Source organism: Diabrotica virgifera, chromosome 5, assembly GCF_917563875.1.
Source record: "Diabrotica virgifera virgifera chromosome 5, PGI_DIABVI_V3a".
In the NCBI taxonomy this organism is placed as follows: domain Eukaryota; kingdom Metazoa; phylum Arthropoda; class Insecta; order Coleoptera; family Chrysomelidae; genus Diabrotica; species Diabrotica virgifera.
In genome coordinates, this window is record NC_065447.1 from 26,508,198 (window position 1) to 26,535,784 (window position 27,587).

At 32.4% G+C, this 27,587-nt stretch overlaps 1 protein-coding gene across 1 annotated transcript in view; it reads left to right on the forward strand.

Moving 5' to 3' along the window:
- Positions 1–27,587, forward strand: part of LOC114325993 (syntaxin-binding protein 5) — a 307,868-nt gene that overhangs the window by 245,926 nt on the left and 34,355 nt on the right. Inside the window, exons 13-16 of the mRNA XM_050652347.1 lie at positions 1,669–1,785; positions 8,568–8,810; positions 9,330–9,540; positions 10,755–10,859. Coding sequence (XP_050508304.1) covers positions 1,669–1,785; positions 8,568–8,810; positions 9,330–9,540; positions 10,755–10,859 — 676 coding nt within the window. The remainder of the gene's footprint in view (positions 1–1,668; positions 1,786–8,567; positions 8,811–9,329; positions 9,541–10,754; positions 10,860–27,587) is intronic.

A 27,587-nucleotide genomic window follows, 5' to 3' on the forward strand; every position in this document is an offset into this window, starting at 1 on the left:
AATAAGGAATGTGTCCGTCCGGCTAGAATGGCGCGAATTCTAGAAAGAATGTAAGGTAATAGGCTAATCAAGAATATTGGTTGGAGAGTATCTGGGGGCAAAAAAAGAAAGGAAGATCAAGAAAAAAAATGGAGAGATGTAGTGATGGAATATGTTAGGGAGATCGGAATCAGAAATTGGAAGCTAACAGCTATGAATAGAAAACGATGGAAATGATTGATCCAACAACGGGCCTAAAAGAGCCGTTAAGACTATACATAGAATCCAAATTTTATAAATTTTGTCTGCTCTGTTTTGTACTTCCATTGACTGTTACAAAATAAAGTTTATTTATTTTGCAATTTTACAAGGTTTTTCAATTATGTCGCTAATTCATTTTTTTTTCAGTTTCTTGATTTTTTTTGTTCAGTTGCGTTTGTGGGCATGTTTGAGAGCTTTTCGTTTGGGATTTTCGCTATTTTTTCTTCTTTCATTTTTTTCCTTTTATCTTTTGATTTTGTAATTATAAAAAATATTATTTTATTAAATTTTTTGATATATTTTTTCTGTTCTCAATTTTATCAATTTGGCAATTGGAGCAATGTTGTCAATTTTGAAAATATTTAACATCAATATTTTTTTGTTCCTAAATTGTATTTTCGTTGTAGCAGTTATCTTGGGCTCTCTAAGGATTTGATTTAAATATCTGTTAGTGTGGATTGGTTTTCTGTAGGCTTTAGTTGCATACCCCAGTGTTTTTCATTTCCATTGTGAATTTGACTCTTCTTTGCAGTAAATGTCCATCAAAAATTTTTTTAGTGCTTCTAAATTTTATTCTATATTTCTTAAACACTATGATGAAAGAGTTTACATATCTTTATAATTACCCCAGTCAATCTGTGAAAAAGAAATCAGGTTTTTAAAGGTTCTAAATGGTATATGAGGTATACCTAGCTGATGAAAAATCCCTAAAGATGTTCATCTGATTTTGCTTTGTTTTTGTTTTAAACAATCATAATAAGTGAAAAATAATATTTTGCCTATAAAACAGTTCTTATACATTTTACAGAAGGGTGGCTCAAATAAAAGTTGTAGATATCAAAAAGTTCTTTGATTTTGAGTTTCCAAATTAAAATACATACATAAACAATTAACCCAGATAATTGCAAATAAAATCCTTATTTTTGCAGTAATTTATAATTGTTAAGAACTTTGTTTTTTCTTTCGTAACTAACTCGTATCTTTGTGATACGGATGAGTGAAATGGCCTAAAATTTTGATATGTATTTGTCTCATCTTTTAATCTTAAACTGAGCGCCCCGCACAACTCATGATCTGGATCTTTATTATCTATACGCTTAAGTCGATAAATGAATTATTATAATAATTGTTTTAAGCTATTATAAGTTTACCCTTATGATCCACCTATGTAGTTATATAACTCATTAACAAAAATCCTGTTTGCTCTTGCTTTAGATAGTTTAAAGATCTTTCGAAAAACTACTAACATTAATGCTTTAAATTTGTACCTACTAAAACACCAACGTAAAACTATATATATATAATCTTAAATTTGAGAGAGCTTGGTGCGTGCGCATGTATGAATAGTGCTCTTTTGACCTGCTAAGTATTACTGCCCTTTTGCGACTAGCATTTACTAAAGTATTTTTTATTTTATGGGCCGCGTAGACAAGCTGGATAGCTCGTTCTCGAGATCGAGATCGTCGTCGATGAGCTCCTTGGAGAACATCACCTCGGAGTCGATACAGTGTTTGGCGTTTGTGGATTCGTATACGAAGAAATCAGGTAATTATAAAAAAAAATTATAATATTGGATGGTTAAATAGTGAAACATTAACTTCAACTGCTCTATTTTTTTTATATATTCTAATGTTTATTTTAATTTATTTACAGGCTTCTAATACTGACACTAAAAACACAATTACTTTGTAACATTTATTTACGTAATAATACAAATTTATTTTACTACTTACTCTGAAGTCTAAATTGTTCAATATTTAAGCGCATATTTATGCTTCCAAAAATCTCTCGACACTATGAAGTCTTGCTTCGAATCGTTCTTCGGATTCTAGATCGACTTCTTTTAGTCCAGGGTAATAAGGTTTTTCCCATTACACTCGAGCAGACAGGGTACTGAAGCGTTTTTTCGATAGGTAATACCTATAAGAGCAAATTGTAACTATTTCCTGCGTAGGATCTGGCGGCCATTTTTATTTATAAACAATTAAGTGTCAAAAAATGGCATTTTTCCCTTTTTTTTTCAAATCAATGGAAAACAGTCAAACTTATGGTTTTTTTAGTACAAATATCTTTGAAATTATGGAAAAAGCTTTAAAATGACGTATTACAAAGTTTGATATACTCATTTATTATTAATATAATTGCGAAAAAAGGTAGGAATTGCAAAAAAAATTAATTTCGCAATATCTATTGTAAAAATTAGTGTACAGCTTTGAAATTTTTGTCATAAGGGTTCTTTGGTGCTTAATATGTGATAAAAATTTCAAAGCGATTCATTGAATTGTTTAAATTTTATTCAAATTGTTTATCTCAGAGAACATTTTTGAAGTTATACTTCTTTAGGCGCGATTGAGAGTAAAATTTCATAATACTGCGCGCATGCGCACACAGAGAGTATGGTATAAACGTTATACGGGATCTGATTGGGAGTTAAAATCATCTGTCAATAATTGTTCAATATGGAGATTTTGGATAAACAAATTAATGTTGTGTATGTTAGTTTTTATTGTTGTGATGGCAGAGCAAAAAACAAATTTATAATATTGTAGTGACTTTTTAAATAGATTTTAAAAGCGACAGGTACGTAATAATTGTAAATGTTTCAGTATCCTAATAAAAAAATTCATAGGTTCCTACCTATTTGGAAAATTTAAAAAGAACCTAGCAAAATAGTATGTAATGCTTTGATTTACATAATTTGATTACCATCAAAATTTCTATCAATATTCACCTAATATATTGTTTTCTTACTCTATGTTTTGTTTTTAATATTTCTTTAAATTCTAAATAATTTCAATTCAAAATCAAAATAAATAATTTGGTTAAATTCAGAACCGTCAAAAGTTTAATTGGTTTAGTTAGTTGATCTTCGCACATGATGACACATGGTCTCCGTGGGTAAAAGTTTAAGGTGAATGAATTTCAATACTAACTGCGCTGAAAAGAGGGGTTCGAACCCCAATGGAAACTTTTATTTTTTTATTTTTTTATACATTTTATGATTGTAAGTTTATTTATTATATAATTTTTTTCAGAAAATGCGTATTTAGTTAAAATTGTTTCCTACATTGTTCAGAAATCATTTGTGGCATTTTTCAATGTATTTGTTTGTGTGTGTTTTATTATTTTATTATTTTAAATTTTGGCACTGTTTTAATAAAAATTTTTGAGAAGTAGTAAGTATTAAAATTTGTTTAATATTTAAATAAAATATAAATAAACTGTTTAAAGTATATTAATTTCGTTGAAATCATTTAATAGGAGTATAACTTCTTACGTGCGTACAAAGTACACACACATTCTTTTTTCTGCAATAACATAAGTCAGAAAAAAATGACGTTAGAACCATTCCACAGGTGTCAAATGAAAGAGCATGAGCTACCTATATTTTCAACTTGGTTTAAAAAAAGCGAATTAAAAATGCATTTATTAGTAATAAATAATTATGCAAAAGTAACGTAAATCTTTAGTTATAAACTTTTTATTTTGTTATATGGGCCATTCCACGAACATACGCCTGTTTTGGATTACTTCGACAACGAATATTTTACTGTGCAACATAAGAAGTACGAAAGTAAATGGCGCTAATAATTATTTCAATAAACAACAATGTAATTTTCCGCAAATCGCCAGGAAATTTTGACATTCCTGTCAAAATTTCTTGAAGAAAAAGTCAGGACTTCCTTACTGTAAGGAAATGTCATTTCCTTACTGTAAGGAAATGATATTTCCGTACAGTTGTTAGTGTTCTACATAAATGATAGAAAACACATTGCTATTAAAACCTTGTAAATTACCTTAATCATTAAATTTTCTTTATCTGGAGCTTCCTGGATAAATTTTTCAATTTCTTCCTTCGTTAAAATCTTAGATTTCTTTGCCCTATAACCTTGAGCTTGCCGTTTCAATAAAGAACGAAGTTTTGAGTATGTAGATATATCTACATTGTGTTTAAGTGCAAGGGTTGACTTCAGCATTGAATAATTGGCCCATAATGTTGAAGATTTCATCTTTAAACAAAGGTCTAGGAAGTATGCCATTACAACATTTTCTGAGAAAGAACTCGTATTTTTACTCATGCGATAATCCATAAAACGTCTGTATGCATTTTCGTACTTTTCTCTTGATTTCTTTGGCAATAATTCTAATGAAGCAGTATTCACTGCCTCAACCAGCTCTGGAGGAGTCCCAGGAATGGAAATTTCATCATCACTTATCATTTTACTTTCGAGAACACCAGCAATTAAATTTATAAGCGTCAAGTTTGACAATTCAACCTCAATACGTTTCCATAGTAACCCAAGTAATTTTATTAGGAATTTCAAAGCACCATTTATTTGGGAATAAAATTATCGCGCTTTTTTTTAAATCAATTAATATCTGTCGAATTTTAAACGATTTGCGGAAAAATAGTATGTTTACCTCGTAGGAAAAGCCACATTCCTGGACTCTGTGGTGCTAAGTCTCGGCTTGCGCCTCGACTTAGCAATCTTCACAGTCGTCCAGGAATGTTAAGCTTTTCCTACTCGGTAAACAATGTACTATTGCAATTTACTTTCGTTCTTCTTATTTTGCACAGTAAAATATTCGTTGTCGAAGTAATCCAAAACAGGCGTATGTTCGTGGAATAGGGTATATAAGAAATTATATATATTTATTACAATTTTTTATCAATTATGATATAAATAACATTCCTTGGTAGGTGTGCACTTAAAACAGGGTAAAAAAGTTATTTTTTTTTGGAAAATGTTATCCAAAAAGTTTATAAGGAAAGATTTTCGATACTTTTGCATAATTATTTATTACTAATAAATGCATTTTTTATTCGCTTTTTTTAAACCAAGTTGAAAATATAGCTCATGCTCTTCCATTTGACACCTGTGGAATGGTTCTAACGTCATTTTTTTCTGACTTATGTTATTGCAAAAAAATGCTCTCCGAGATAAACGATTCGAATAAAATTTAAACAATTGAATGAATCGCTTTGAAATTTTTATCACATATTAAGCACCAAAGAACCCTCATTTGACAAAAATTTCAAACCTGTACACTGTACACTAATTTTTACAACAGTTATTGCGAAAATAATTTTTATTGCAGTTCCGACCTTTTTTCGCAATTATATTAACAATAAATGAGTATATCAAACTTTGTAATATGTCATTTTAAAGCTTTTTCCATAATCTCAAAGATATTTGTACTAAAAAAATCATAAGTTTCACTGTTTTCCATTGATTTGAAAAAAAATGGAAAAATGCCATTTTTTGACAGTTAATTAACTGATATCGTTTATAAATAAAAATGGCCGCCAGATCCTACGCAGGAAATAGTTACAATTTTCAGTACCCTGGCTGAAGTGTCACGAACAGGGTATATTTTTGTCTTATTACTCTGGCCTATATAGAGCGTTTCACTTTAAGAACGCAACATTCCGTAGATAGAAGCGCGCCGATGCTGCTTCTGTGGTATCGAGAATGAATCGTATATCAGCAAACTAGTAGAAACACGTGCCTGACAGTTTTGGTAACACTGATCTGCATAAGCCAAACGTTCCGTTCTTAACGCAAAATAAAGTATATACCGGCTTCTAGACTTCACGTGACGTCAGAACATCTATAACGCCGTTTCAATCGGAGTCAATGGCGTTTCAAAGTCTTGGGCGTATCAATAACATAGAATTAATGGCATAGGCAATTTTCATATCTCTTTTAAAAATTTCTGTTTTTATATCTGTTTTCTGTTTTTATTTACTTGTATGAGAATTATCTTCATTATCTATATGCTTTTACCTTGTGTCATACTAATGATAATTACCTCTGCAGATATGTCTCAACAAGAAATCAAATCTATTACATCCTAATAAGATTGAGACAGAAATCCTCGGTCATCAATTGTAAAACATACCTCGACGCAGATTGTAGTAGTGACCTTCAACCCCTAGTATTAAACATTCGACTTCGTTTGAAAGTCCTTAAAAGGAGACCTCTAAGAAAATTTATATTTCTGAATTGCTCAAAAATGAATTCATTCCAACAAGAAGTAGAAGAAAAATGTTCTTTAGATCAAGTAGATAGTGATCCTGAAAATACTTGGATTTATTTTACAATCAACAAACCGTAAGCCATGGATAACTGATCACTGTAATCCAACGCAGAAAAAGAAACATAAAATTACATTTGGAACAAACGAAAATGCAGAACATTATTGAAAGAAATAAGAACGCAATGCCGTAAAGACAAAGCTGATTACATCAAATATACAGAGAAGTAGATGAACTTGGTTGTCGGAATGAACCAAGAGATTTATTTCAAAAGGTCTAACTCCGTACTAGAGAGTTGAAACCTCAAACTTAGTCTAAAGAAGGTATAATAATCTAAAGACTATGAGGCTCTATATGGCTCTATGACTACCCTAGACAACCTACTGTCTTTCTCTCTGAAATAAAATGGAATTAGACCGCTAAAGGAAAACAAATCCCCAGAAATCAACATAATACAAGGAGAAATGCTGCAGTTACTACGTGCAAAGGATTACACATACCATCCATTCTACATTCTACTCTACACAAAAAAGGAGGCACCACCTAATGTGAAAACTACCGTACATGTTACTAATAACATATGCCAGTAAAATTCTTTTTACTGGCATATGTTATACAACAGTGAATTGTTCATTTCCTGAAGTATAAGGCCAAACAAAAAAGCTTTATAGAGAAACAAAATGTTAAATTTTTTCCAATAGGGTGGGTCCTTCCTGGCTAAATCAATTTAATTACGCTTAAATTTATTGGTCGAGTAGTTGTTACCGAATTAACGATGCTTTGCATAGCCTGGTATAAATATTTTAAGTATGTTCAATTTATAGATCTGATTAGAAAATATGTGATTTTGTAGCTTTTAGTCTTACATGCGAAAATTATATCTAAGGTTTATTAACAAAACAAAGACACTATGTCCTAAGGAGCAGGTGGAAGACGACTTACAGGTGTTAAAAGTACGAAATTGGAAAACCAAGGCGAAGAAAAGGAAGGAATAGAAGCTGATTCTAAAACAGGCCAATCAAAAACAGATTAAAGACTTACGTACATTATTAAATACCGCAGGAACTAGCGGGATTTGTAAATGGAAAGGGTACCCGTGAGCAAATCCTAAAACTTTGGTGCATTTTAATAGAGGTGCGTGCACCGATACATCTGATGACACTTAATAAAAATTTGTACTAGTTCAATATGGCAACAATACGACTAGTTCAGAAATTCTTAAGGGAATATTCAGAGAAGAGAGAGGTGTTAAACAAGGACGCATTTTGTCACCTGACCATTTAATATTTACGGTGTACATGTCATAAGGATGGCTTTAGTAGAATGGGTCGATGAAGTAAGAGTGGCTCGTATAAAAATCTTCAATTTAAGATTGGCTGATGACTCTGTACTTCTAGCAACAAATGAACAAGAAACGGTAAATCGCTTGCGTACTACAGAGTTGGAAATTATTAATGTTTGTCTTAAGATTAATAAAGACAAGACGAAATATTGGAATATACAAATTCAATACTATTCAACTGAGTAACCACTCGGATCTAATATAACTAACGATAGCAGTTGCGAAGCAGTTTGCCAACTAAAGTTTGCTTAACTAAAGTTTGGAAAGACAGATCTGTCTATCAATGTACTTGTATTCTCAATATTTCTATACGAGGCAGAAATTTTTACTCTTCGCGCTTAAGAGTGCCAAAAAATGATGCCTTTGAGATGTGGTGTTGGAGAAGAATGTTGCGCATAGCTTGGATAGCTCATTGGATAAACGTTTTTTTCAATCAATTTTGGTCCCGTGATTCTCAGAGGTAACGATAATAATTTAGAAAGACTATTTGTTTCGGGGAGAAGACCAAGAGAACTGTCACCAACCAGATGGTCCGACCAAATTCAGAATTTAGCGGGCACTCCACGAAACATAGAGCACTCCGCTAAAAATAGAGACCAATTTAGAAAATTTATTTAGGAGAAAAATATTAGGAGTATTGGAGGAAATCACGATCCGTAGTAATGTGAAAACTACAAGAGAGAGATACGTCATGTCTATCTTTCGCCATTAGTTCTTTTCTTCTTTGTCGTCTTTTCCAGTATTCGGTACATATTTTTCGTTCACGTACTACTTTTGTCTTCGTCTCGGATACTTCTCATCTGGTTAAAACTGTTTGCTTTTTTGACTCTATTTGACTCTATATTGAGATTCTTTTTGACTCTACTTTCTTATCACTCCGTATACTAGTAACACCAGTTTTTTTGTATTTATAGTAGGTAATTTTAAATATTTTTATTTTTTCAGAGCCATCCACGTTAACTCCGACGTTATGGGTAGGAACAAGCCTCGGATCTGTCATAACTATATACATAACTCCTCCAGACGTGGACAGTAGATCCTCGCAACCTGTGGTAGTTTCCTTAGTCGGAGCTACCGTCTTTAGACTGAAAGGCTCGATATTGACGATGTCGTTTTTAGACTGTAACGGATCTCTAATACCTTATTCCTTTGAATCGTGGAGGGACGAGCAGAAAGAAAAAAGGGATAGTAAGTATACTGAGACGAGAAGTTTTTGGGTAAAATATCCAGGGATAGGATAGGATTTATTAAATGTATTGTAACGTTTTTACTTTCTTATTTATTAATGACTTTAACACTTACGTTATTTAGTTTTCATTTTAGTTTATTTACACTAATTTTAATTTATTTATATTTTTCACTATTTCCAGTAAAATAAAATTAATGTATATAATACATATTTATTACAACAATACACACTATCAGATGTTTCGATACAATTTCTACACTCAGACTGACTGTATTGTATTTATATGCGCCGGCTCTGTTTCCCGAAATTTCCAGTAATTTCTCTACAGACTACGCGGCGTCGTTTCGATCATTCGATTATTCTGAACTCTTCGAGAATGGGCATGAGACATGATCAGGGCCGGCCTAGGTAAGAACACGTGCGGTTGGCTATCGTAACAATATCTCAGGTATCTGAAAACCAGTGACCTAAGAGTGAAGAAAATCGTTAATGAATATATGAGTTTTTATGTTTTTTAGGAACCCCGACGAGGAATAACATGCGGATGAGTCCTACTTTGGGAGGTGATACTGTGAGAAGTGATAATTTGTCGGATAGGCAGTTTGTGGTGATGGCTAGTGAGAAACAAGCGAGGATAGTGGCGCTTCCCTCGCAGACCTGCGTGTACAGACAACAATTGGCTGACGCCGATTTTGTAGTAAAGGCGGAGGTTATATCTATGAGAGTTAAGTATTTTTTAATCTTTCTATCAGCCTTGCGACATCCAATATTGGACATAGGCCTCTCCTTCGCTCCTCCATCTTTCTCTATCCTGAGCCACGTGCATCCATTTTGAGCCGGCTTGGTGTTTTAGGTCATCTACCCATAACCTTTGTGGTCTCCCTCTCTTTCGTTTGTATGTCCATGGTCTCCACTCTGTAATAATTTTATTCTTTACCCGTTTATATTAATTCTTTAACTGCCATGTGTGTCATATCGACTCACAGACTTGTCTTATAACCTGCTAAAACCTTGTAAAACACTGATATGTTTTGTTGTTGTTTTTAATATCGCAAGTGAGTTAGATTGATTAATTTCCTTAAATTTATGTAGTTAAATAAGATTTTAAAGTCTTTGTCGTAAACTTGAAACACTTTTGCAAACAATTTGGATATGTCTTCTTCTATTTCCACTTTCATTTAAACATATTACCCGTTTTTAACTTTCATTTAGACATATAATATAGATTTATTTAAATCAATATTTTTGAAGTTTGTTGAATACTGAAGGATTTTTACAAAAACCTATAATTTACAATTTCAGTTTACTTGCGTAAAAAACGTAAAAAAGTCTTAACAGCGTAAACATGCTTGTAGACTTGATCTATCTAATGTTTACAGATTTATAATATTCATGTTATTGAAATAGACAATTACTTTTATTTACCCCAGACGACTGGTGTCGCTTTGTACAATATGCGTTATCAAGTCAACTTAAATAATTCTATTACTGCACCGAGACCTGATGATGCTTTGCAATTTGTATAAAGCGAAGCCGGTTGTCTGGGATAAATAAAAGTGATTATGAGTATGTCTATTTGTTTATTTCATTTACTATGGACTCACAGAGTCAGCCTATTCAACATTATTCAAGTTATGATTACATAGTTTATAAGATTTTGATCGCAGTCTATTAAGTATCTTTATTCTTCTTCTTTAAGTTCCATCTTCTATCGAAGGTTGGAAATCATCATGGCAATGCGGACCATGTTGACCGCCGCTCTAAATAGCTCTGCACTACTGCATTCGAACCATTCCCGTAAGTTCTTAAGCCAGGATATTCTTCGTCTTCCCACATTTCGCTTTCCTCGTATCTGTATAAGATAACATAATACTAGTCCCATTACATTGATTAAAAATACTATTATTTAGTATTACTAATAAACTGTTTTTTTTTACAGATAGTGTGTGCTTAGCCTGTTATATATCAAACGGCCACCTGACGACGTACAGTTTACCAAGTCTAAGGCCTCTCTTAGATATTGACTTTTTGCCCCTCTCGGAGCTTAGGTAATAACACTTAAACGTATCTTCTTATTTTTCTAGGTGATGTTTTCTTTAATAAAAATATACACGATTTTAGCTACAGCCGCACCATTGTTTTTCAGCATTGGTCTTTATACCGTTTAAATTTTTTATCCTCAGCCAAGTCTAATCAACACTTAAGCTTCTTGTTTGGAATCCACGGACTAAAGAAACAGCGTGACAACAGTGTGCGCCGAGTGGGTACCAGACTTTGAAGCTGCGCATTTAGGAGACAGAGATGCAGGCATCAACTCAACCATATAAGAACAGTTAAAAATAAAATCTACAAGTAATTAAGTCATCGATATAATGAACCACGCTCTGCTACCATTATGTCAATGAATTAATTAACTTCACCGAAGACTTCTCGGAAAGCAGAATTCTTGGTAACAGCCTTTAATCTGAGCCTTCGCCAACTTGCAAATTTAATTTGTTTCAGGGGTACCAGGTACCACCATCAGTTGACATATGTTTCTTCTTTATAGACTCATGAGAACTGCCTGTGGTGGACCCTACCCTACCTAGGATACCTGATGTGGTGCCTGCAGTGCCTGCACTGCCTGTAGTGTACCCTAGGTAGGGTAGGGTACACCACAGGCAGTTCTGATGAGTCTATAAAGAAGAAACATATGTCAGTTGATGGTGGTAGCCCCTGAAACAAATTAAATCATAAGTTGTTTCTCCTTCCTCCCGAAAACCAAAATATTGAGTTACCATTAATGACAATGAATGTATGTTCTTCTATGGTCGATGTTTGTCTCTTTGTCTCCTAAATGCGCCGCTCCAAATGCTGGTATCCAGTCGGCGCACACTGTTGTCACGTTGTTTCTTTAGTCCGTGGATTCCAAACCTTAAACATTGAAAGAAAACTAATATGTTTGGTTAGAATTGGTCGCAAATTTTATGCATGCTCAATAATATTTGTATAGAAATACACTGTTTCCATTAAAACAGACTAACAATATACTAATCTTAAACTAAACGGTATTCGGGTAATTGTTTAACTGAATGTTACTAATTGACTATAAGGACTCTTTTGAAAAGTGTGATAATATTAGTTATAGTTGTTACTAGTATTTTAAAGTAACAGTTTTTGATCTTTGAATTATATGTGTTTTTATATTGTTCCAATTTTTCGCATAGTAAGGTAATTTGGTAGAAATTGATAAGCACATAAAAATTGAGAAAAAACTTTGTTTAATAAGTATATTTCCATTATTTTGTTGTTATATCAGAACAAAAGTCTCCTATTGAACGCATTGACGTTTGCATTTATATCGGCTGTATATTCAACAGACTTAAGGTACTACTATACTACGCTTTCCGAAATATATTTTCTTTCTTTCTTTTTGTTCATTTCTGAACAAAAGCTATTTCCAATTGTCACTGTTTAGTATACAAATTACTGCTAACATACTGCAGGTCGTCAATACCTGAATCTGGTATCTGGTTGGTACCTTTGCTTTGTAGTATTTCATGTCTTGGTCTTTACTCGACATTACCCCTATGTCCATCGGTTGTCAAATAATCTGGCGACGTGCCCTACCGAGTTCCATTTTAGCGACGTGATTCTTTGGATAGCGTATGTTCTTTTTGTTCCACAACGTATTTCTTCGTTGGGGATTCAGTCTCTCCAGCGCTTCTCCAGCGAGAGACATCCAGCATCTGACGCTTCATAGCCCTCAGCCATGAGTCACGCTAATTGATGTTCTTATTTCCTACTTTTTTGAGAGTATTTTTGTTTTCCCTCCACGAATGAGTACAGGTAACACATACAGGTCAAATAATTTCTTGTTGAGGTAAATGTGTAGGTCCGAGTTAAATATACATGCTCATTGATTTTCCCAGCCATCCATCTTCGTAAAAACCATGTCCAAATCCAAAGCATTCCCATCTCCAATCTTTCCTCACTCCACATCCAAACCAACTGGACAACACGCATTAGCCAAGTTTGGCGTTTGAATTTTATTTTTATGCAAGCAGATTGCTCGGGCTAATTTTTGTGGGCTGTAAAAATTCCATTGATTTTTAAGAACGATGTAATGAAAAAATGTCACTGGGTATAGCAGCCCTTATGTAAGTTGCTACAATGAAGTATCAAACGACTATTGGCATTGTTGGCCTGCTATTGGCTTTGCACCGAGATTTTTCCGTTTTTTGTCCCAGCTCATAAAGGGATGGGATTATCTTGTTTGTCGAAGTATGAGTTTGTTTGTTGCTTATGGATTTTTTCTTGTTCATTCGTCATTTTAGTAAGATATCTTCTGAAGATCAAGCAGTTGATTACTACTATTTTTTCTAGTACGTGTTCTAGTATTTTTATGATTCAATTTAAAAATATGTTATTCATTGTCTACAAATGACAACTTTTAACTTTTATAACATTTTATTAGATATTTATGTACCTACCAAAAAAATCTCAATTTTATGTGCTTATTGTTAAAATTTTATTCGCTTTATATTCTAGAATAAACACTTTTCAAAGGTCCTTGTAATCCCAATAAAACACTTAAAAATTTTCTTATGTCTTCAAATCTGTAACGAAATTACACCCATTAGAGTAAGTACAAATGCGGAAGTGGTAACTATAAACATTAGAATAATAATAATAAATAGTCTCCTCTTAATGCTGCAAGAGTATGTAATTTAGAATTTATAGAAAGTTGATCTGCTATTTCTTGGTCCTTATACAGGTCTACAATGTATACCAGGTAGAGCCAATCTCCTATATTACTATTATTATTATTGTCCTTAGCTCATTGTCCATCCTTTCATTTTCACGAAGGTGGACAAATCACCAAGGGACATCGGCAGGTGTACGCCAAGGCTCGTCGAACTCATACTCTCGTATTGACGACAACTCAGGACATTCACATAGGACATGCCCGACAGCTTCGTCATCTCGTTACACTTCTTGTACACAGCTGTGTCTATCAGCCCCAGTGAGTGGAGGTGTTTGCTTAGTTTAGAATGACCAGTTAAAAAAACAATTGTCAAGCGTAGGTTTTTCCTAGTCATTCTTAAGTACTTCGCTGATGCTGACTTCCCAAGGTTCCTTAGTGTCACCTTAACAAATCTAGATTCTGGTCCTTTTTCCCAAAATACACAGATATTGACAATTCAAAATATTTTTATTTTCTAACCTTTATACACATTCTGCACTAAGGACGGTCTAACTTTTACAACAATACTCTGACAAATGTACTATATTTTTGTAAAATTTTGGAATGTGCTTAATTCGAAGAAATCATTGTGAAATGGCTTCTGTGTTGAAAACCAAAGTTTTCAATACAGATTATAGTCCAGGGCGCATCTGTTTTGAGATGGACGTTGAGAGGTGACTCAAATTTTTGCAGAAATTGCTTGAAAATAAATCAAATAATAATATTTGAGTTATCCTCCCTCTCAAAAAGGTCCGGAACATTGTTTAAATAATCAAAATGTCAAAAATTGAAGGAAAAATTCGATTTTTTTCTTGGGTTTTTGACTATAACTTTAAAACTATTCATTTCCGAGAAAAGTTGTAGTGACATAAAAGTTGGGTAATTAAATTTCCTACAATATAGAATTGGTTAAAAATTTTAAAAATAGTCACCCTAGTTGCAAAATAGCAATAATTGCGAAAAAACCATACAAAAACAAGTATTCGCATTTTACGTTTTTCAACCATTTATGCTACACTTAGAAACTTCACATTTCACCCAGAAAAACTTTATGATACAGTAAAACAATACTGTAAATTTCATTAAGATCGGTGTAATAGATTTTGCAAAATAAATTTTGCAATCCAGCTTTCGCAAAAAAATTCATTTTTTCAAAATGTTACAGGACTGAAAATAAAGCAGATAGCAAGTTGAAATTTTTTTTGCTTATAGAAGTTTACTGTACCTTTCATTTGCAATTTTCAAAATTAAAATCGACTAATTACCAAGGCGTCAGAAAATTTTTGAAATAAACAATAATTTTTGGTGCTACGCGCAGGACAGCGGTGTTCGATTCACACAAGTTGATTTCCACCAAAATTTCTTCCAATCTTTATCTAATATATTATTTTCTTACTCTATATTTTGTTGTATTTTAATATTTTAATTCCACAAAAATCAAACTAATTTTATTATTGTTTGTGAAATATGGTTTAAACAATTGCATATGTTTAAAAATAATAAACTTTTATTATTTAAGTTAAAATATATGAACAAAGAAAGTTTTTGCTAATAAAAGTGTTATTTCAAAGGATAGAGTATGTGTTTTTATTTTGCAATAAACAAATTTATTTATTTATATCGAAATGTAATAAAAATTAAAATGTATCAATCATTATCAAAGGTCATTGGAATGCCCAATCAGAGCAAACTATCCGCTGTCCTGCGCGTAGCACCAGTAATTAATGTTTATTTAAAAAAATTCCTGACGCCGTGGTGTTAATCGATTTTAATTTTCCAAAATTGCAAATGAAAGGTACAGTACACTTCTATATGCAAAAAATTTTTCAACTTGCTATCTGCTTTATTTTCAGTCCTGTAACATTTTGAAAAAATGAATTTTTTTTACGAAGGCTGGATTGCAAAATTTATTTTGCAAAATCTATTGAACCGATCTTAATGAAATTTACAGCATTGTTTTAAAGTATCATATAATTTTTCAGGGTGAAATATGAAGGTCCTAAGTGTAGCATAAATGGTTGAAAAACGTAAAATGCGAATACTTGTTTTTGTATGTTTTTTTTACAATTATTGCTATTTTGCAACAAGGGTGACTATTTTTTAAATTTTTAACCAATTTTATATTGTAGGAAATTTAATTACGCAACTTTTATGTCAGTACAACTTTTCTTGGAAATGAATACTTTTAAAGTTATAATCAAAAAACCAAGAAAAAAATCGAATTTTTCCTTAATTTTTTGACATTTTGATTATTGAAACAATGTTCCGGACTTTTTTGAGAGGGAGGATAACTCAAATATTATTATTGGATTTATTTTCAAGCAATTTCTGCAAAAAATTTTGAGTCACCTCTCAACGTCCAAATGTACTAATATTTTTACAGATGCGCCCTGGTCTATTACAGTCGTCTACAAATAATAGTGTCTCATTACTTTTGATGTAAAATTATTAGAGAAGCAGGAATTGAACAGATTAGAATTTCCCATTGAGTTTCCTAAGGCCCAGTGAAAAAACAAGTACAAAAGTACAAGTATAAAACAGTATCTGATTTCTTTCTCACTTTATTATTTTATATGAAAGAAATGTAAAATTTGTGGTTGTTTTATAAAGAAACAATAAATTACATTATACTTATAGTTGTCACTTCCTATATTTTTTAATATTATGACCTAAGAAAATTTTTAACCCATCAAAACTGTGCACGTGCTGTCTAATAAATGTACCTAAAACTAAATCTAAACTAAAGCACAGTCTTATGCGAATATCACATTGAAAGATGCGATAGAGCTTTCTCTGATCTGATACTAACACACCTTTCTGATACCTAGTTGCTTCTAATCTACCTGTGTTACCCTGCTAGTTTTCAGACACAATCTAACAAAGGCATAGTAGATCCAATGTTGTCCATTTGGGGCCAACAACTCATTATTAACGAGGATACCGACCAGTAAGTTGTTTAAACAAAACCATTTGGTCTATCGAATTTTCGTGCTTACGAGTATCAAATTTAGTATATACAAAACTTGTGGTAAAATGTTGGAGAACATGTGTTTAATAAAACTTGTAGAGTCATTTGACACAAATTTTACACTAAGAAATAATGTCGTTCTGCACATATATCCGCGACGTATAAGTAAATAGTTATTTATCGCCAACCGTCAGTAAAGTCATTCATTATTGTACTCATTTGCCCTCATTTGAGGCAGTAAAGTAACACTTTATTGTACTGAAAGAAGAATTTTACTTTACCTGCCGCGATTAATCAAATTAATCGAGATTGAATGTGAGTTGTCGATGGCAGTAATCGAATGGCGAGTATTTGAGTGGACTTACAATTTATTTACTTTAATTATTAAAAACATTGTACGCATTTTGCGATATTATCAATTAAATTTATGTCAAAAAGTGAAATTCTGTAGTATCTTGTAATTATATTCATATAAAATAAAATAAAACTGTACCGATTTAGTAATTATTCAATATTGATAACTATCGATTAAAAATCGAAAGCGACCACCTTGACAGTTATCTGTCATCACTGTCATGAAATTATTATGACGTCTAAAATTTAAAAAGTTCTTAAATTGTAAATTGCAAGTAAGTGTTAAAACCAATATCAAATTATGTCGGAAAATATTACTTTATATCAATAAAACATATCTTAACCGATTGTTAAATATACCAGCAAACGAGAAGTAAACTCAACCTTCCCAGGGACATATCTGAGCTTCTGAGAGACAATACAAATATCAGCAATATCATACAGTTTTAACGGAAATAGGAATAAAAGACATTTAATTGTATCATAAATTTTTCAGGTATACTTTTTGTTAGTACATATGTATTTACTTAATATTACAATCTCTTTTTATTTTTAATATGTATTTTCCATTGTTATCGTTTATAACCCCAGTGGTTCGGACGACATTAAATTTAAAAAATATATGTTGGCGATAAAATTTTGTATGCACCACGTCAGTAAAGACTCCTTATCGAACTCGTCTGTTACTCGCCTCGCTCGCTACGCTCGCTCTTCTCGTAATATCAGACTCGTTCGATAAAGAGTCACTTTACTGACTTGGTACATAAATAACTATTATGTACCAAGTCAGTAAAGTGACTCTTTATAACTATTATGTACCAAGTCAGTAAAGTGACTCTTTATCGAACGAGTCTTGATTTTACGAGAAGAGCGAGCGTAGCGAGCGAGGCGAGTAGCAGACGAGTTCGATAAAGAGTCTTTACTGACGTGGTGCATACAAAATTTTATCGCCAACATAATGTGATTGGAATCAACTTGGAATTTGAAATCCGATGATTCGCACCTTAAAGTTGACTACGTTTGGGCTCTGTAATTATTTAAAAATAATATAAAATTTATAAAATAAATTGAATAAAAATCTGTCGTTTATTTAACTTCTTTAAAATCTCATTATAACACTACACAATTTTTTTAATTTGATTATCTTCATTATTTCATAGAATTAATCATCTTTAATTTTAATAATCTCTGAATGAAAAACTGGAAAATGAAGTACTGAAGGCTGGACAGCTTGGATAATGCCAAAATATATTTTATCTACAAGTTCACTTTCTACAATAATTTGATATTGGTTTTATCCATAGAGTTATATATTAGCATAGAGAGAGTGTCATTCAGAGCGAAGTGACGACACCATCTTTTTTATTGGGATTAGTGCTGTTTCACTCTTACGCATAGTAAAGCTGCTACAGTTGTCCTCCTCTTCCGTGCCTATATTCACACTGAATGTCATCATAGATTTTCGATACAATATGTTATAAAGAGATGCAGCAAACCAGTCCATGAGATCTTGTCGTCAGGAAGCGCGGAAGGTAGGCAACCTCTATGTTAATATATACCTCTATGGTTTTATCACTAACTTGCCATTTACAAATTAAGAACTTTTTAAATTTTAGACGTCATAATAATTTCATGACAATAATGACAGATAACTTTTGCAAGATGGCCGATTTCGATTTTTAATTGAAAGTTATCAATATTGAATAATTACTAAATCGGTAAAGTTTTAATTTATTTTATATGAATATATTTACAAAATACTACAGAATTTCACTTTTTGGCATAAATTTAATTGATAATAACGCAAATTGTGTACCTACAATATTTTTAATAATTAAAGTAAATAAATTTTAAGTTCACTCAAATACTCGCCATTCGATTACTGCCATCGACCACTTACATTCAATTTCGGTTAATTTGATTAATCGCGGCAGGTAAAGTAAAATTCTTCTTTCAGTAGGTACAATAAAGTGTAACTTTACTGCCGCAAATGAGGGCAAATGAGTACAATAATGAATGATTTTAGTGACGGTTGGCGATAAAATATATTATAAAGTTACAAGTACCTTATTACTACTTCCACAAGGAAAAAAATCCTGTAGTCGGCTGTATACGCTTGATCACAAAAAAATAATTGAAATTCTTTAAAAAAGATCTAAGTATATTTAAAAAAGACCCTTTTGGGTTACATCTCAGAACGTTTTTGAAATAATAATTCCATCATCAGTGTTCTTTACAGGCATAAATGCTTTGAGTCACCAAAATATCTGGATGAAAACCCTTTAAATATTATAAAGTTGTTATAAAGTTATATTTTTGTATAAAATAATAGAGTTGGCTATCTAGAGTCCGTATTGAAAAGTCCTAACATCAGCACCAGCAAACCACAATGAGGAGAAGTCCTCCGTTGCCGTGATGGAAAATCAAGGAAAAGTTTAAATATCACATATTATTTTAAACAAAAATGTAACTTTATAACGAGTTTATAACATTTAAAGGGTTTTCACCCAGCTCTTTTGGTAACTCAAAACATGTATACCTGTAAAGAACACGATGATGAAATTATTATTCCGAATACGTTGTGTGATGTAACCTGAAAGGGTATTTTTTTAAATATAACCTTTTATAAAGGATTTTAATTTCTTATTACTACTTGATATCGATTTTAGAATACGAACACACGATATTTCTATAAATACATTTTATAGTTTGCATTGATTCTCTTATACTATTCAGTTTTTCAATGAATATTAATTTGATACATAGGAATAAACTACACTCACCGGCACAAAATTCCGCCACCCAAAATGTTTGATTAAGTTTGACAATTTATAACTTTATTGTTTGTGCTCCGATTTTCAAGATTCTTGCACCAGTTTGTAGGTGCATGTATTGATATTATTTGGTATTATTCCGGTAACAAAAAAATTTTGCTTGCATGGCATTATACAGGGTTGAATGGAAGCGATGTATTTTCTCTTAACTTTAAAAAATTCTGTGGAAAAATGGAATAGCTGATTTGGTTTCATAGTCCTGTCATATTATCTTGGAGGCATCACTAAAATTTTGTTTTTTGAATTACCCGAATATCTCTTTTCTTGTAAGAGCTGTACCATTTTTTGTAAATAAAAACACTGATTGACTCATAAAATAGAGGTTGGATTGATAAGATTAGAATGGCCCGCATGCAGCCCAGATCTCAATCCTATTGAGCATTTATGGGATGAATTAAAAAAAGCTATTTGCCGTCATCCTAGACCTCCAGAAAATTTGGTACCGTTATGACCCTGGTAGAGGAATGGCTATTCCCCAGGCAAGGATAACACATCTTTATTCGATGCTAAACAGATTGCGAGCAGTCGTTGCTGCAAGAGGTGGACATACCCGCTATTGAATTATTTTGTTTTGTTGTTAATTTTGTTTTGTTTTGTTAATTTTAGTGCGTTTGATATTTTTTATTAAATAAACCTTCAAAGCAGTGTTTTTATTACAGCTCTTACAAGAAAAGAGATATTTGAATAATTCAAAAAACAAAACCTTAGTAATACCTTCAGGATAATACAAAAGGAGTATGAAACAAGATCAGCCCTCCAATTTTTCCACAGAATTTTTTTAAATTAGGAGACAAAACAACGCTTTCATTCACCCCCATATAATGCCATCTAAGGAAAAAATGTTTGTTACCGGAATAATAACAAATGACATCAATACATGTAGCATGTATCTACAAACTGATGCAAGAATCTTGAAAATCGGAGTACAAATAATAAAGTTATAGATTGTCAAATTTAATCAAAAATTTTGGGTGGCGGAATTTTGTGCCGATGAGTGTATAATTAATTGTAATAGAAATTACATTTTTAGTCTTGTTTTTTTTCCAATATTGCATTATATTATTGTTTTGAGTTCCAAGTCATTTTTATTCGTTAATTCTTTCTACTTATCTTATAACTATTTTATTCACCATTTATAGGCCTGGATCCCGCGTACCAAAAAAAGTTGATTACTAGCAAGTTGAAAATTTGTTAATAGCTTAACGGTGTCTAGTCGGACAAACTTTGATGTATGGGAGCACTGGAACAGGGGAAGTTTTAATTGTGGAACAGGTTACAGGTTTCGAACGTCATACTACGAAAACGTCCCATGTATTTTGTCGGACAGAACTTCCAATAATTGATTTGTTACCCTTTCATTAAACTCTCATGCAAAAATCAGACTGCTATTTACCACCAATATAATTCCTGCCAGTTGACATGTTCTACGTGTTGGACTTATTAAAATGCCAAACATATTTGTCGAACAAACATTTTTTCATATATTATATAAAGTTTGCTATTGAATAAACTTAAAAACAACCTGCTATATAGTTTCCACAATCATTACAAGTTCCACAATTAAAATCACGTTCGACAATTAAAACTTCCCCTGTTCCAGTGTTCCCATACATCAAAGATTGTCCGACTACACACCGTTAAGCTATTAACAAATCTTCAGCTTGCTATATATTGCTATATGTATTAATAATTAATCAACTTTTTTTTGTGTACGCGGAATCCAGGCCTATTAACCTTTAGCATTGTGTTTTGAAGAGCGTCTATGCTAGTTTTTCAAATGGGCATCTTATACCCTAGCCCCGGGGCTGAGCATTTATATTCATTTGTGTATTATTGTTTGGATTTGTTTAGAGTTTATCATCTCCAGTTTTTCTCCAGGTGTTTTCGATGGCCATGAATTGCGTTTTATCGTAAATAATTTCCAAATCCCATCTTCAAAATTCTGCTTCCAGCTTTTTGATCATGAAGACGGTGTAGTCTTTGTCTTCTGTTAAATTTATTTGATCATCGGCATACAAAAGGCTATGAATATAGTTGTGATCAATTTTTACTCCCAGTTCCAATTTTTAGTGTTTGATCTATATTATAAGTTTAAAAAAATGTTGATGACAGGCAACATCCTTGTCCTTGTTGAAGTCGTTTCAATGGTTGTCAGTAGTTTTGTCCGACTTTTATTCTACATTCATTGTCTTAGTAAAGTTATTTTGCGACATTTATGTAGTTAAACAAACTGGAACATGAAGTAAAAACCACTTCTATGTAAAAGGTATATTTACTAAAACTTTTTAGAATCCCAATGGATTCAATAAAATGAGTTCATCAGAACGTTTTCAAACCTATCGGTCCATCATCAGTGAATTTGAATACTTGCAAAATAGCCCCAGAACCAAACAATGGTTGTGATTATAAAATAAATTATTCAAATTCACTGATGATGGACCGATAGGTTTGAAAACGTTCTGATGAACTCATTTTATTGAATCCATTGGGATTCTAAAAAGTTTTAGTAAATATACCTTTTACATAGAAGTGGTTTTTACTTCATGTTCCAGTTTGTTTAACTATAAGGTATACAGCCAACCCAGGGAACTACCCCTTTTTAATTTATGTAGTTGTTATCTACTCCGTGATTTCCCATTGCTTTCCATATGTTACTTACTAGGACACTAGCATAGGATATCCACGTACACAATATGCAATTCATCGTTGAATGCTCTCATTTTTTGTAAGCTATTTTTTTATGAAAAACTCGAGGAGGAAAACCACTTTGTTCTTCTCAAATCCGCAGCTGTTCCTTCATCATTTCTTTATTAACGATTTTTCAATACCTACAGAAGGTGCGACGCATCTTCTATATTTATTGGGGTCTTTTTTGTTTCCCTTTTTATAATTATTTATATGGAGCTTAAATAGCCCATTTTCCAATACTTTCAGTATTTTTCCATGAAATAAGCATTTGTTAATTATTTTTTTGTGTTGATGACTCCCAACATTTTTATTACTTGAAAACTGCCAAATAAAATAATTTCACAAGATTACATAAGCCTATTTAGTTCAGAGAAATAAGGAAAAAAATATCCTGTTGGTGACACAACCCCCTCCAGGCCGGAACCAAATTTTTTGAGTAGTATGGACATCTGTATTAATAACCTATATGTTTCCTGCAGCTGATTTTGATGATATACATAGTTATAAACAAATGAAGATCAAAAAACGGTAAATTTTCGCTTTTTTCGTCTATAACCAAAAAGTTAAATATTTTAAACAAATGTGAGAGTGAGAAACTCATAAATCGTATAACAAACTTCAATATGGCGTTCCCTGAATATGTCTATCCTTATTGGTTGCTTAGAAAATTGCAAAATAAATCATAAATTTTAATTTTTTATAAATATTCATAACTTATGTAAAAATTAACTTAGAACGTTCTTATTACACGGAATGCTGAGACTTCTGGTGCTTAAATCATACCCTAAATTTCAAAGAAATTGGTCAAATGGTTTAAAAGATATTAAATTTGTTTATCCCAAATTAATTTTTTTTGCAACGCTATAAGTCAGAAAATGATGAAGTTACACTAATACTTTGGATAGTTTATGAAAGAAGAAGATTTATACTATTAATTTAATTTAAAAAAATGACAAAAATAATAATTCTAAATACTGCAAAATTATTTTGCAAAAACATGTGAATTAAAAAAGGGTGAGGCTAACTTCGTCCCTAATTGTCCTAGGACAATTGTTTTTCTTTCTAAATGTGTATAAAAATTCAATATTTCCAAATATGAAAAAATAATTTTTCTACGGGTAACGGTTAAAAAGTTATTCTAATTGTTTATAAGTAAGCAAAAAATCGACGTGTTTTTGCAAAATAATTTTACACTGTTTAAAATTACTTTTTATCATTTTTTTTTTCATTAAGTCAGCAGTATAAATGTTCTTCTTCTATAAACTGTCAGAAGTCTTACTGTAACCTCATAATTTTCTGACTTATAGTGTTGCAAAAAAAATGAATTTGGGATAAACAAATTAAATAACTTTTAAAGTATTTGACCAATTGCTTTGAAATTTGGGGTATGATTTAAGCACCAAAAGTCTCAGCATTTCGTGTAATAAGAAGGTTCCAAGTTAATTTTTACATAAGATATGAATATTTATAAAAACTCAAAATTTATGATTTATTTTGCAATTTTCTATGCAACCAATAAGGATAGACATATTCAGCGAACGCCATACTGAAATTTTTTAGACGATTTATGAGTTTCTTACTCTCAAATTTGTTTAAATGTTTAACTTTTTGGTTATAGACGAAAAAAGCGAAAATTTACCGTTTTTTTATCTTCATTTGTTTATAACTATGTATATCATCAAAATCAGCTGCAGGAAACATATAGGTTATTAATACAGATGTCCATACTACTCAAAAAATTTGGTTTTAGCCTGGAGAGGGATGTGTCACGAGAAAAATCTTATTTCTCTGGACTAATTTGTCTCTTAATATACACATATTATCAGAAAATATATAACAGGGGTGGCCAAACAGTGGCTCGCGAGCCACATGTGGCTCTTTGAAGGATTATTTGTGGCTCTTAATAAACGTACCTGAATTACATACTATTCATTTTTGTGTTGCAAAATGTCTTAGTTACTGATAATAAATATAAAAGACTATGTGTAACATCAGGACTTGGACACGGAGACCCTTTATCACTGTTGCCATTCAACTTGGCCTTAGAATATGTAATAGGTAAAATATCATCTGAACTGACAGGAGGATTTTCGAATCAAGGATCAAAACTATTGTTGGCCTTTGCTGATGATACAGGTCGCTCATTCTACACGAGACGTAAGAGAGGTGTTTTCACAACTCGAAGAAGAAACAGGTAGTCTAGGCTTTCAAATAAATGATGAGAAGGCGAAATACACGCTAGTAACCAAAAATCCAAGACCAAGAGTTAGGCAGAACATAACTATTAATGACCACAACTTCGAAGTAGTAAAAGTGTTTAAATATCTAGGGCGGTAATCACAGATGACAACGACATATAAAAAGAGGATAGCTGCGTGGAATAGAGAATTATACTCCCCATCATCATTTATTAAGATCTAAGCTGCTAAAAAGACAATCTAAATTAAGACTGTACGGCCAAATATTTGAAAGCAAATTTCTCAGAATGATATTTGGCCCTCAAAGAGATGAATGATTTGACAGGAGAGTGTCGAAGGGGCCGCAAAGCTGAATTGGTGACTGTGAAGTGTGAAAGTCGTCAGACATATAAAAGCTAAGGTAAGATGGTCAGGTCATGTGGCAGATTAGAGGAAGACAGAGTGTTAAAGACTGTGTTTTTGAGAGACGATAGAAGATCAGTAGGCCGTCCCAGAAAAAGATGGAAGGATGATGAAGAATTGAAGTATCCTGAATTAGTAAAGGTTGCTTGTAGAATTATTTGCATATTTGAAACAACGATGTAAACCATTTTATTTCACTTTTTAAATAATTGTTTAATTGCGGCTCGCGAAAAATTTCAAATTTTGAAAAATGGCTCGGACTATCAAGGAGTTTGACCACCCCTGATATATAATGTACTGATGTTTGGTTTCCGCGAACCTGAATAGAACAAGCATTTTAAAATATTAATAACCAAAAACAAACAAACTAGATCCCATTAATATAAAACGTAGCTATAGAGCGTTTCACGTTAATAACGGAACTTTGTGTAGATAGGGCTGCGTATTTGAATGATTGGCAGTCTAGTAGCAAGACGTTTCTGAGAGTTTTGGCAACACTGACCTGCATAAGCCAAACGCTCCGATCTTAACATGAAATAAATGATAGATATTAATATGAAATTATTTAGATCGGTCGGTTTTTTGCCAGTTTTATAGTGTTCTTTTGCATGTTTATTTATATTTTTAATCGTTATGAGATGAGTCTCTTGATTCAGTTCTACATTGTATGTAATACTTCTTTGAATTCTTGTTGTTGGTATCTATACATGGTATTTGTAGGTATTGTGTGGTTAAAATTAATTCTAATTTTATATTATTGTGTAATTATTAGTGTCCTCTACTTAAATGTTTTATATTCTCGTTGTTGTAGTCTACTTTACTTTTTTAACTAACTATATTGATATTTTATAATTTTTGGTATTTATATTTATGATCTGGTCTTGCCTCTCTGAAAGACCGAATCCCAAATAAAGAAATATGTCGTAGAACAAAAACAACAGACGGTATCGAAAAAATCGCGTAGCTTAAATGGAATTGGGCAGGGTGCGTCAGGGGATTTTGCATTATCGCCCATGGACAAGACGTTTTGTCGATTGGAGGCCAAGATAAGAAGTACTACGGAGCACTACCAACCAGATGGGTGAAGCCAAACGACCTGAAGCGTGTTAGCAGTAACTGGATGCATGCCGCACAAGACAAGGACAAATGGAAAGAGCTGAGGGAGGCCTATCTCGAGCTGTAGACAGGTACAGGTTGATGATGATGATATACCGATATCTACCGGAATATTGCAGAAATTTATCGGTAGAACTGCAAAAAGGCAGTTTTCATAATTTCAGTTCCTGGCAGCTGATAATAGTTCTTCATTTCAGTTCCAATTTATTATGGTTTGAATACGGTTTTCTTCAAAGAAGTTTTTCAACTTTATTTAGTATTTTTCCTTAAAATGAACCACCAGCAGCAATAAAATCAAAATTTGTCAGAATCTCATTGCATTAGAATCGTTACTCTTCGCGAAGAAGGATACACTCAAGTTGAACTAGCTGAACGGTTTAACGTCATTCAGTCAACCATTTCAGGAGTTTTTAATATTTTTGCTGTCACTAGGAGTAACTTTAAAAGACTCGGTCAAGACCGCAAAAACTGATCAAGACCTATTCTTAAGACTTCGTACACTGAGACAAAGGTTTGTTACCTGTACTTCTCTACACAAGGAATTTTTTGGCTCAGTAATGGTGTGGAGTGGGATTTTTCAGTAATGAGTCAGTAATTTAGAAGCTCGTACGCGAATAGAGAAAGAGAGGGGTTTACAGCACAGACATAATATAGTCCAAACAATTTAGAAGAACATGTCCTGCCATTTGCACCATTTATTGGGGATAATTTCATGCTGTGCATAATAAGGCCAAGCCACAAATTGCAAGAAGTCAAATTTGGCATCAAATTGGTCAATATGAAATCAAAGTATTAATTCTTTATGACGACAGATCGTTCTTAAGCAGTTATAAATAACAAAAGAGGCAATACTCGCTTTTTTTAATTTTCCATCTTCAGTTGTATTTCCACAGTTGATTTCTTCAGTTGTATTTACTTCAGCAATGGATACCAGAATAACAAACGCGGAAGTGGCTCAAGCGCTTCAAAAAGTAAAGAAAGGAAAAGCAGTAGGACCAGATGATATTCCTGGGGAAGTATGGAGAGCATTGGGAGAGACAGGAATAAGTTGGCTAGCAGGTCTATTTAATAGAATTATGGAAGTTGGACAAATGCCAGACGAATGGAGAAGCAGTATATTAGTACCTGTCTACAAAAACAAGGGAGACATACAACAATGTACAAACTACAGAGCTATAAAATTACTTAGCCACACCATGAAAATATGGGAAAGAGTAATTGATAGACGGATACGTGAAGAAACCTAAATATCCGATAATCAATTTGGCTTTATGTAGGGCAGATCAACAACAGACGCAATTTTCATTGTAAGGCAACTGGTGGAAAAATACAGGAATAAAGAGACCAACGCTCATATGGTATTCATTGATCTTGAGAAAGCATATGATATAGTTCCTCGAGAGATTCTGTGGTGGGCACTCAATAAGAAAGGAGTCCCTGGCGAATATGTAAAGATTGTGAGAGATATGTATGAGGGACTAACGACTAGT